We start from the raw sequence: 12,227 nt of genomic DNA, 5'->3' as shown, positions 1-12,227 counted from the left end.
AAGATTAGAGGATTGTTAGCTTTGTTGATGATGGCCAATGGCATGCTAATCAGCTTCGTTCTGTTCCAGCTTCTTGTACTAGAACAAATGTGTCTTCTTGTCTACGGGAGTTTGCTTCTCCAAATTCAGATATCTTTTTCGGTATTCAAGAATTTACTTTCAGACTCCACTGTCAGCAAGTTACTTCAATTCTTGATAGTGTTACACTTGTATCCCCCCAAAACAAGAGATTTTGGATCTGGATCACATATTTAGCAAGTTTAAGGATCAAAATCTGCACTTTAAGAGTTCAGAAACCTAAATTAAAACCTCAGACAAGTATAGGGATCGTTGGCGTAGCATTCCTGATTAGTTGCTGCTGAATCTCCGATTAGTTAATGAGCCATGCGGAGCAACATATACAGGGATCGCTCCTTCACTCTGTACGGGGGGCCGAGCATGTAGAAACAGGAATGAGGCTACTGGCCTATGAATTGGCATGTCATGATTTTTATCCGCGCTGTTTTTGCCATTAGAATCTTGTACAGATGTGGATAAGTGAGCAATTCTTTTTGTTTGATGCACTGTAGGTAAAAAAAGGTACAACGATCTGAGAGCTTCAGCCACGTGCTGCTTTATACACAGTTTGTATCCACACCTGACGCCTTGTGAAATTGCAAAAGTTTTTCATGTGACGATGATGTTTCAAGGAGATCTGTAGTATTTTTTTTCTCAAGAAAATTGCTAGTGACTGTAGTACATGTTTCATGTAGTTGCATACCTGCAGGTATTTTGCATCTTTAAGTGGTGACAACTGATAAACATAATACATAAATAGAAATGTTGTAAAATGGTGTTGCATAATCTTGGCAGCTGCAAATTTCTGTTTTGCTTTGCAATGGATGTTCAACTGTTTTATTTCAAGTAAAACTGAATAAAAATGCATCATCTGTTTTGATTGCTGTATGACTGTATATTCTAACATCACTTTATTTCCTTCCTTTACCTCACATTGTAAACTTGAGACAGCTATCTCTATCCTCTCCAAGGCAAAACCAAAAAAAAAGGGAGAAACAAAAGCGGGGGAAATTCTCACTCACATCTCTTATCTAATAAGAAACTAAAAGGCCAAAAAAAGGTGCTGATAAAAAGGCTAGCAGGTATCAGTGTCTAGCTCTCCTCCTCCAGGGCTTGCTGAAGAAGAGATGGGCTCCTAACAAACCTTCCCTGCAAGAAACAGAAAATAAACACATCAGTACTTCAGAAACTTTGCAATGCTTAACTGCATCTGTAGGCAAAACACATGGTATTGTGGTGTGAATAATGAGTGTTTCCAGTTTTTGCCTTACGAATAGATCTTTTATGCTTTATAATCAGTTCTAGTGCTTGCCTTCATCCGAGGCCGGCAGTCGGCGTTCACCTTCCGCACTTGGTACCGGATCTTCTTCGAGAACAGCCGGGTGCGCCTCTTCTCCTTATACCTCAAGACACTGGCTTCCCTGATGCCACCACCAGCTCCATTCTCAGGAAATAAATCGATGTCTGTAAGTTTAGCCTGCAACAAGGATCGATCTTCATCAGTAAGAGTGTAAGAGCTCTAATTTTCATACTTCAGAATCCATAGAAAAAGTTGCTAATATGTCCATATTACAAAAAGCTGGACATATCTGTGATTATGATTCTTGACATTTCTGACAGATGCAAATATTGCCATGTGCCAGAGCAAATTGCAGAAAAGCCAACTGAATTGGAGCGACAGTTTGTTGCAGCTGCTCTATCACTGGCCCAAAGGGCACCAAAATTGAGCCCAAATGACCCTTTGCAAGAGGACAGATATGTCATCCTTGGCAAAAAGATCTCCAGGGCTCAATTGTCTGTGGTCCACTGTTGAATAATTGAGTTTAACTAACTATAGCCGAGTAGAATTGTTGAATTGAATTTATCTAGTGCCTTCACACTTCTTCATCCGTACGCTAACAAAAATTTAAACAACTCATCTGTTTACTCGACTTACGGAGGCTAAGCCTCACTATTTAGCACTTTTCTTTTCATAATATCATCCGTTTTCTGAAAAATATTATTCTATGGGTTACCGGAGTACCACTGATACTTTAAAAAGATGTGTACTTACAGATATGTGGCAGTGCAATACTACTAGAGTACATTGCCTGACGGACCATCCTGTGGATGAACAATTTCCTGGTCTAGAGACTTATAATGTTGTTTTTACTTGTGAGGTGTCTTCTTTTTTCATGTTTGAAGAAATACATATCAAATGTCCTTTTCTTGTAATGGAACTCAAATACATTTTTCTATTTATAAAACGTATTCAGAATTTCAGAAATTTAACTGAAGCAAGTCCTTTAAATCTGAATAACAATTTAATGAAAGAGCTAAATTCAGCTACAAAGCGTGCTAAAATCCTATTTGATCTAAAAGGACAATCCCAAAATGTAAAATTCAGTCACTGTGAAAGCATCATAATTATGCTCACTTTCCTGTTCTGCAAGAATTCCTTTAGTTTTCCGGGAAAGAAGCTGCACTGAAGAATACTGAAGATGTATGCATGTTGGTATTCAATTACTTACCCGCACGTCGGCGGCCGACGTCGGCGACTCCGGCCCGCTGCCCTCGGCGAACATCGACCCTTTGTCGGACCACGCCTTGAGCACCTCGTCGGTGTCCAGCTTCAGCCCCAACCCGGTCTTTGGCGCCTTCGTCGGCATGCTGTCAGCATCGGCATCGCCATTAGCAGCATCCACTGAGACGTCAGCTTCCTCCTTGCATTTCGCGTAGGGCAGTTCCTCCTTCCCCTTCGCCATCACCTTCTCCACCTTCACCACCTTCTTCTTCTTGCTTTTCTTCTTCTCTGGCGCCGCTGGTGCTTGTGGCATTGCGGTGTTCGACGCTGCCGGTGCTGATGGTGGTGGCGGCGTAACCGTTAGGTCCTTCACCGACACGGCCGGCCACATCCACCAGGCACCGTCGTCATCCCGGCGCTTAAGTGCACAGTTGAGGTTGGGCCGAGTGCCCTGCTGGAACCCGAGGCCGAGCTCGAACCTGCCGGCGAGGCCGACCACCATGAGGCTCCTGAGGTAGGGGTGTATGCCGGAGCTGGACAGGATGGAGTCATCGGACGTGGTGGCTGTGTTGCTCTCGACCGTGAGGCTGCCCATGATGCCGTCGATGCCTTCGGCGGCCTCGTCGATGTCGAGAATGGACTCGGCGTCGAAGCCGTCGTCGTCGAAGTCGATTTCTCCAAGCTCGTCGACGGTGTCGGGGCTCGCTGGTGACGGCGCCGGGTCGCGGAAGTCCCGGAACACGCTGCTCACAGGAGCCGGTGACGAGCAGTTCTTGGCGCCGGACGGGCTCTGCGGCTGCGTCGTCGGCGCCGGCATGTCCCGGAGCAGGAATGCGGAGTCGGCGAGCACGGGGAGCGGTGGGAGGAGGTCGGAGGAAGGGTCGAACGCTGCGGCGAGGTCGGAGAGCTGCCGCGCAGGCGAGCGCGGGGACGTCTTGGGGCTCTTCTTGACGGGGAAGACGGAGGGGTGGATGGACGCGAGCAGCGCGGCGGCTTCGTTGTACGCCTGGTTCGGCCGCTTCCGCGGCGCGCGCGCGCGCTTCAGCGACACGGATGTCGCCGACGACGACGCGTTCGACGCCTCCGACAGCGTCGACGACGGCGACGAATGCACCGGGCGCAGCGGCGACGAGTGCGCGCCCGGCGACGCCGCCGCCTTCACCATGTCCAGGTCCAGCAGCAGGCCGGCCGGTATGCAGGAAGATGACATTTCAACGCCTCAACAAGAACTACTACTAGTACTCAAATGATCACTTCATCTTCGTCTTCGTCTTCTTGGGAGGTGAAATGAACAACTCTAACTATTCCTGGATTGGTTCCACAACCATCAAACCCAAGAACGCAAGAGCGAGGAATGCCTAAACCTCTAAACCCCAAGGCTCTGAATTATTGCAAGGATTTAAAAAAGGGAGGAAGAAATGTCTTGCGGAAACCGAGGAATTTCCTGGTTTGTGAAAGTCGCTGCTGCCTTGCAAGATGGAGAAGAAGAGAAAAAAGCAGCCAAAAATGCAATATTTGGGGAAGTTGAGGTGTTCCAAGGGACAAACAAGGTGCCAAACAAAGCTCCAAGAACAACACCTTGGGTCATGGGCAAACTCCAAAAGCAAAAAACTAATCAAGAACCTACACACTTTGCCACCGCCTGGGAGCTTGTAATTGGGTTCTAATTGACCAAAACACCAAGAACAACACCTTGGAGAAAGAGGGAGTGAAAATATCCTGTCTTTGTATCTGCTGCACTCCTCTGTGGCAAGAAGAGGTCAAGAAACAGATCAGGAGCAGGGGAATTCAGTGAGCCGAGCTGAACTGAGAAGTTGTTTTGGGATTGGAGATGGAGGTACAGAACAGCAATGATACTTCTTGGATCCTTTGGAGGAGAGAGATTGTAGAGAGAGAGGAAGCTCTGGGGAATATGAGCAGCTGGTGGGGGGAGGAAGAAAGGGTTCAAGAGAGGCGGGTACAGGGTGGGGTTTTAGAGAGGGAAGGAGGGTGGAGGAAGAGACAAGCCACCCTCTCATCAGGTCCCTTTCTCTCCTGCTGCCTGTCAGCCTGTGTGACCCAAGGCATTTGCAGGGCCCCTCTCCAACCCGTTTGTCCTCTTTTCTCCTCCTCTGGGTTATACATGTGTTGGAATTGCTTGGGTCATCTGGGATTTGCAATGGCTAAAATGGGACCAATTTGCCGTAGGTTGTGGGGTTTCCAAACTTAAGCATCCTCACTGATATTGTTTAGAAGAAACTCACTAGTTACTTGTAGGCACTTCTTTCAGATTTAGTGCGCCTGCTTCTCTTGAACCCTTTCTTCAGCTGATTCGAGCTGGAATCATGTGCGCTTTTTTTAAACATGTGATTTCTATAATTGCTACCCCTTTAATTGAACAGATATAGCTGGCAAAAGGTTGAGGAAAGGAAACAGTAAAATTGGAAATTATACATAAGGAGGGATAAATCACAGCTCGTTAAAATTTCAAGCAAACTGACCACTTTTTGGGGTTGTTGGAATTTTTCTAACTTACCTAAATGTTTTGGACTCACAATGGTTTTGCGGAATGGAAGTTATTGATTTATAAAGCTTTTTCTGAACCTTAAATAGCTGCTTGTTTCCTGGTTGTCTCTTGTTAATCATGTCACAGATCAATATTTATTCTGGAGACGGCACGGACCAATGAAACATGGGAATAAGCATTACTAAATTACATCCTCTTTTGGATTAATACACCTTGTCACCACATGCCACTTTGTGCTGTATGAAAAGCAAAGCTTTGAAGGTTTCCTCCCATATGTTTTTTTGGTGAAATGTCAAGTGTCACCCTTGTCCTAATGCCGGTGCTATCAACATGTCTATGTGCAGATGTTAAATATACTAGTATGTTAATAAGGCATCCCCTAGAATAATCGTATATTATTTTTGTTGTGATATTTCACTAGTGGACTGGTACAATACAATAGTATTTGTGTAAACTAGTTTGTTGGCATTTTTTTTTTTGCGAAGTATACACATACTTTTGGTTAGAGGACAAAAACAATCTTGGATCCAACCAGATGCAGTCAATAGCTAAATGCAGGTTCAGAAAACGAGATTCAAGATTCTGATTGTATCCTAGGAAAATATGAAAGATTCTGATACAAGGAGTACCTAAATCTTATATATTTCCATTCATCAAGGTATGCACAATGCACTCCCTTTTTTATAATATTTCTCCCTTTTGTCAGGAGCAGCCGTATAAAAAATATTTGTCGATTTAGGAAGACAGGAGTGTACTTAATTTCACAAGAGTTCTTAGTTTGTCACATGAATACGGTAGTAGTAGATTTGTCATCAAAGGTATTTATATGTCAGTATCAGAATATTACTATTTTTTTGTAATACTTAGATAAAGCAACGGTCAAACATATGCACCGAAAATTGTTTCGTTGCACTAGACGACAAGTAAATCAGATCAACACTAGTGCTAAGTTTGTTGTCATCACACATTAATTCAACTATACAAACCGTTTTGAAGAACTAATTCATCATGAGCTTGTGATTACCAAAACATCTATTCATATCGTGAGGAAAAACAGCCTGAGCGAAGTGGATGCAGATAATCAAACAACTTAAATATGAAATTAAGTGGTTAAGTATCTATACATTATAAAAAACAAAAATATTAAACATAATAATATCAAGCATGACCTATACCAGCAACCAATCCTACCCTACGGCCGAGCTAAGACGCTTTTGAGTTCTCCGATTGCCCATCCCATCCACCCCAACGGAAAAGGCCCCATGATTTTCTCTTATCCGCTGACATGGCGGCTTCCCATTGGTCGCGCTGGATTCTCGGGCCTACGTGGCGCGCTCTTTATCGGCCCGGCAACCTTTTCACGTGAAGCTAAGCGCGGGGCCCGCAGGATCTTGGAAGCTTGTATGCATGCATGGCCGACGGTGATTGGTCCGGTACCAAGAGGAACAGTGCTACGCGCACACAGGCCTCTTGGCTCTTCTCTTCATTTCCTTTTTCACGCATGGACTCGGGACTGTGTTACAAATCTGGGCGCCTCTTAATTCAGATAAGCTTGGCATATCGAAAGTCTATCGTGACAAGTTCACGAGCCTATCACAACATTCGACCCCGGATGTTTAGGATAGGGATGGACGTGAAGCGATCTATAGATTCAGTCTATTTTAGTTTAGATAACTAACTTTATAATATAAAATGAAAAATTATTTAGTTAGTTAATTAAATTGAATTAGATAGGATACATGGATATCCATTGATGCTCTATCCCCATTCTTATTTCACGAGTTGCATCCGCTAGCGGCCGATGTTGTTTCGGTAAGTAGAAATTTTCTTTGTATGCATAGCATCTCGCTTCTTACTTTTGGCACAACCATGTATTCCTAAATTAGGATGTGTGGTTGCCATGCCGCATACGTTGTGTCTCCTTGGTTCGACCACTAATGATAGAGGGGAGGGACCATTTGAGCCGTTTCCAGCCAACCAAATTAATCTTGGCTCTTTGTTTAGGATGAGGTTTTTCCTATGTCCCTGGTAGGTCCGTCCAGCAGGATCTTTTTGCAAGATATTTTATTTTCACACCAAAAGTATTTCTTTGTGGTTGGTAGTTTACTTTTAGAGGAAATAGTTATAGAATCACTGGAAAATTGTGGAATCAAGTATAGTGCCATTTTCCTTACTATTATAGTTCATAATTGATTATACGTGCATAAATAAAAGAATAGATAATTATATATAGAAAATATAAGTTTCATGTATTAACAATCTGAATATAAGTTGATCCTACATATTACCCTTTAGTAATAATCTATAAGTGTTTTAGTTGCCTCCTGAGATATTTCTGTGGATGAAGATAAATATCTCTTCAGCTGTGTTGCCACCAAAATTCCAACACAACATGCAATCTTACACCCTGAACGGTCACGATGTTTCAGCCAATCATGTGCAGTCTGCAAAGGAATTCAGATAGAGTTTATAGACAGCTATAGAAAATACTGTTTATTAACAGATATGTGTTGCATTTGTGGCCAGCTATTTTGAGGGATTTGTCTGTTTATAGTGGTCGTACTAGGCTTGTTTTACGGCTCTCCTTTGCTGTCGACATATGTGCGAGCATCTTCTCGAAAGGCCGCAAAATGGCTCCAAAAGCATTGTGTGTGTGTATATATATATTATTTATCCAACTATATATATTTGTACCTCCATTTATTAATTACTTAAAGACTACGTGTGAAGAACGCGTACACTAAGGTATTTTCCTCGACCACAAACACGCAAGCTAATTCAACTTCAACTAAATACTTACGAATATTTATACCCAACATATTGAAAAATCGTTTCATGTTATTGTATTTTTCTTATTTTTTAGAAACACATTATGACGCAGGAATGGATATTGAAATCATATTTCGAGGCCATATCTAAGAGGACATATATAGGACATGTACTTTTGCATATTCACTTGTTGGATTTGACCATCTAGATTAGATATTTCTAGCAAGCAAGCAAGCATATTTTGTACGGAAAAAACATGGCCAAACGCATGGCGGTTTAATTATTGTTGTCACTATAGTGCCAAACGAATTAATTAAGATCTGTATCATGGCGAACGGTGGTACCATGATCGATCGAGCATAAGAAAACACAAGCCGAATGAACTGATGCTTGCTGTGGTTTGGAAAACTTCAAATTTTAGGTTTCCAGACAAAAAAATCAACCGGAATTGGCCCTGTAATAGAGAGAGCCAGAAACCGGATTAATACTATGAATTTTATCAAAAAAAAAATGTGAAGAGGAGAAGACAACTGTATGAGGTAGATGTGAACAATTTAATCTGTAATTGACTGAGGTATTTGACTGTCTGAATTCTGTACCAGTTTCAAGTTTCCCTTGCAGAAATGTACGTAGAGACACTCCTGCTGCAGTAGTGATCAATTCAGGCTAGCTGCCTTTTCCGTTCTCTCTTCTGCAGCTCTCGTTAGCTCAGAACCAGATGAAAGGGAGCAGGCTTTTTCATTTTTTACCCCTTTCTTTCTGCGGCAAGCGGTAGTCTGCTACCTGCTGCTGCTCTCGTGCTTTTGGCGCGCCACTGACTTTTGCAGTTGCAATGCAAACGCTAGCTCCTCTCTCTCTCTCTCTCTCTCTCTCTCCTGCTCTTGCTGCTGTTGCCGGCCTGTGACAGTTATCCTTTCTGCTGGGCTGTCTCCCGGGCGCGATGCATGAGAAAAACGAAGCCACGGATCCCTCCCTCCTTGCCAAAAATGTCAAATGCAGGCGCAGCAGCACGTCTTCTGCTGGTGCCACGTGCATCATCCGTACTACATAGGTTTTCGATCAAAATGGTTTTTTTTCTCTCTCCCTAGTCTGTTCTGTCGAAGTTAAGATCCTCTTCAGCAGTTATTTTAAAAAATTATCATCTATAATATTATTATAGTATCCTCTAACACTATTATAGTATCCTCTATTTTTTATATCTCTAACAGTTACTTTATTTCCTACCTTCTATCACTCTTCTCTTTTCTCCAAACCCACAGGCATACACTACGAACAGTAATACGGATATCTATTTTCTCCTGGCGCTACAGTGACTCACCATCATCACTGTAGCACCAGATACGGCCGCTGCTGGAGTGGCGATGTGGGCTCTCGATCGGCAATTCCTATCAGCACAGTGTTTTGCCAATTGAATAACGATCCTGGAGTTGGCCTAAGGAGCTTTCATTATTAAGGGAGCTAAGAGAATTAAGTACGTTGATCTATGATCCAAATTCTGTGTGATGAGAAGACAATTTTGTGAGAGCGGATGGCCACTGTATATGTTTATACTCCTATATAATTATGGATCTAGGTCTCCGTGTCTACTTATACAAGTGCAATGACGAGATCTTCGAGGAGGAATGTGGAAACAGGGAAGATGACCGGTACATCAGATATTCAGATGGAGATCGGTAGATAGTCGAGGTGTGTGGTGTGCAGCTTCCGGCGCTGCCATGGTGTCAATAGAGGTGCCTAGCTTGCCAGTGTCGGGTGCCGGGGAGAAAGGAGGGGCGACACTTAGGTTTTGAAGTCAGGCGAGATGCCAGAGATCTATGAGTTGATGATACATATATACGAGGCTGTCAACTCAACATCCAACGGCTCAAGAAAGTGACTGAGAATTCTAAGTTTCAGAGAACTATACTTTATGAGGTTTAACGTACACTTGATGAGCTTATCATAGAACTAAATTTTTAGAACTCACTTCGCAGTTCTACACATTTTTTGCTCATATCATAACTACATTTGTTTACAACACCGTTAGTTGAAAGTGTGTGATTTTGTGATAATATAGACAAAGTATGTGTGGGTCCGTAAAATTAGTTCAAAAAGTTTAATTTTGCAGTAACTTGGACCATATAATTAATTGTATTATCTGAAATTTACTCGATCGAGAACTATCAAATTTGAGGCAAACTTACTGTTAGAGAGTCCTGCTCTTTACACTATATTCCTGTCGATGATACGTTTTTAAGGTCATCTCTAACAGTTATTTTAAATTTTCATTCTCAAAAATACTATTACAATATCCCCTATTACTATTACAGCATCCCTTATTTTTTCATCTCCAGCGGCTACTTTATTTTCTATCTTCTACTCCTTTTTTTCTCTCTCCGGACCTGCTGTCAGCCTCTATAAACAGTACTGCTACAGTACAGACGTTGTTTTCTTCGTTCGACCCGCTGGCAGTCTCTGTGAACACTGGTACTACAGTGTTAAGGGTGCTACAGTAGCTCCACAGATTTGCAGGAACATTTTCTCCCTCCGTAGTACTGTAGCGACACTGCAGCGCACTGTAGCACCGGCAGATTCTGCTGGATTTGCTACAGTCGTGAACAGCCCCCCCGCAAATACTGTATCAGCCGAATCTGCAAATTTGCTTCCTCTGCCGGAGATGTCCTAACTTGCAGCTAGACAAAATAACGTTTCCGACTTGCTTGTAGTAAAACTGCAAGTAGAATAGTATTTACTGCCTATGAATGCAGTAAGAAATTTTCAGGAGTAACACTAGAGCACGGTCTTGCCATTTACCGGAAAGATCCAAGAGCACGCAGAGATGTACACAGCAGTACGTGCTCGGAGATCAAGACCTGTGATCGATCGTCGGTCGTTTGGATCAGCATTCAGCAACAGTACAGCACTTTTTTTCCTTTATCGGGGCACTTGGATATATCAGTCCATGAACATGTGCAGGTAGCGACGACGATGCATGGATTCGTCACCGTTCATCCAGGCCCTCTTGATTCTTGAGCTATATACATGCATGCATGTGACTGTGTGTACAGCCAAGGACGTGTGTACAGCCCTAATGCAACCAAACGGTCGGTCACTGCGATCGATGCATGTGACTTTGTGCATGCATGATCACTACACAGAAGAAGACCTAGAGAGAGAGATCTAGAGAGAGAGAAGAGAGAGAGTTGCTTCGTCTCTCCTACTAGACGATGCGAGGTGCGGTCCAGGGGAAGGCAGTGTCGACGCCGCTGAACGCGCACAGCAGCTTGCATGCATGGCCCATGCAGATTCGCGCTGCCGCTGCCGACCCCGGTTGTTGTGTACTGCGCATGCAGGTGTCAGGCACCGACTCGTGGGTCCCGCAACCGTGTTCTGCTACCGCTGCTAGTTTGTAAAACTTGTGCTTGTGCACGCAGATGTATAAGGTGCCTTGCACAAGTAGGCACTTAGTTAACTGTGCAATCATACAACTGAGTCTATTTTTATAGAGTACGAGTGTGCACACATACGATAGGATATCTTACTTGTTGGACTTAGTAGTTTGGGTATCCATTTGGTAGGTTAGATGTGCTATATGAACTATTACGTAGGATAGATCACTGAAAAATAAAAAATTAATTGTTATTTTACGTATTATGTAGTTCATTACTATAAAAGTTATTTTTAAGGTAGGTGGTAATCCATTTTCACATGCGTTTAGCACACTCGTATGTGATCGAAGATCTGTGAAAATGGATGATTTTCACAGGAGCAAAAGAGACCGTATGTAAAAACTTATTTTCACAGACGGTTTACTTAATGAACTGCCTATAAAAATAGATTTCAACAGGCGGATCTTAACAAAACGATTGTAAAAATCTATTTTTACTGGTGGTTCTCTTAATAAATCTATTTTCACATGCAGTTTCTTAAGTGAACCACCTGTGGAAATAAGTTTTCACAGATAGTGCACTTTAGCATCTGCCTGTAGATAGATAGAATACTACATGCAAGTGGCATAAGGATCCGCCTGTGGTATGTTCATTCTAAATTCATAATATGCATATATTTTATTCTCTTCAAATTTCAGCATAGATTATTAACATCATAGATTTCAGTAGCATTCAAACACATATTTTGAACATAGTCAGCACACTATTTACATTAAAGATAATATTAATCACAATCTAATATTCAACACAAGTACAGCAATAACTCAACTAACATTACTAAAAGTCATTCCTCTCCCACTCATAAAACCTTGCATGGCTAGTCAATTCACCTCCGTAGTCAAAAAACCTGCCACTTTTGTGGATGACTTCGTGCATGATGAACCGGCACATATCACATTGGACGTTTTTTATATCTTTGTCTTTGAGCGTGGTATTAGTACATTTGATCCTTCGTGCATGCAAT

The 12,227-nt window shown here is 42.6% G+C and overlaps 1 protein-coding gene across 3 annotated transcripts; it reads right to left on the bottom strand.

Annotated features, from left to right (window-relative positions):
- Positions 1-953: 953 nt before the first annotated feature.
- Positions 954-4,600, bottom strand: LOC133918362 (protein CHLOROPLAST IMPORT APPARATUS 2-like). Of its 3 annotated transcripts, none has more exons than XM_062362215.1 (3): positions 2,568-4,600; positions 1,324-1,534; positions 954-1,206 (listed from the first exon to the last, which is right to left on the bottom strand). In XM_062362215.1, the coding sequence occupies exons 1-2, from the start codon at positions 3,768-3,770 to the stop codon at positions 1,340-1,342; spliced, it is 1,398 nt and encodes a 465-aa protein (XP_062218199.1). In that variant the 5' UTR covers positions 3,771-4,600; the 3' UTR covers positions 954-1,206; positions 1,324-1,339. The 3 variants fall into 3 exon arrangements, with proteins under 3 accessions (XP_062218199.1, XP_062218200.1, XP_062218198.1); XM_062362216.1 differs by having other exon boundaries at positions 1,329-1,534; XM_062362214.1 differs by having other exon boundaries at positions 1,370-1,534; positions 2,568-4,585.
- Between the last annotated feature and the right edge of the window lie 7,627 nt (positions 4,601-12,227).

This window comes from Phragmites australis, chromosome 5 (genome assembly GCF_958298935.1).
Source record: "Phragmites australis chromosome 5, lpPhrAust1.1, whole genome shotgun sequence".
NCBI classification, from domain to species: domain Eukaryota; kingdom Viridiplantae; phylum Streptophyta; class Magnoliopsida; order Poales; family Poaceae; genus Phragmites; species Phragmites australis.
This window is presented reverse-complemented; position numbering and strand designations above follow the sequence as displayed.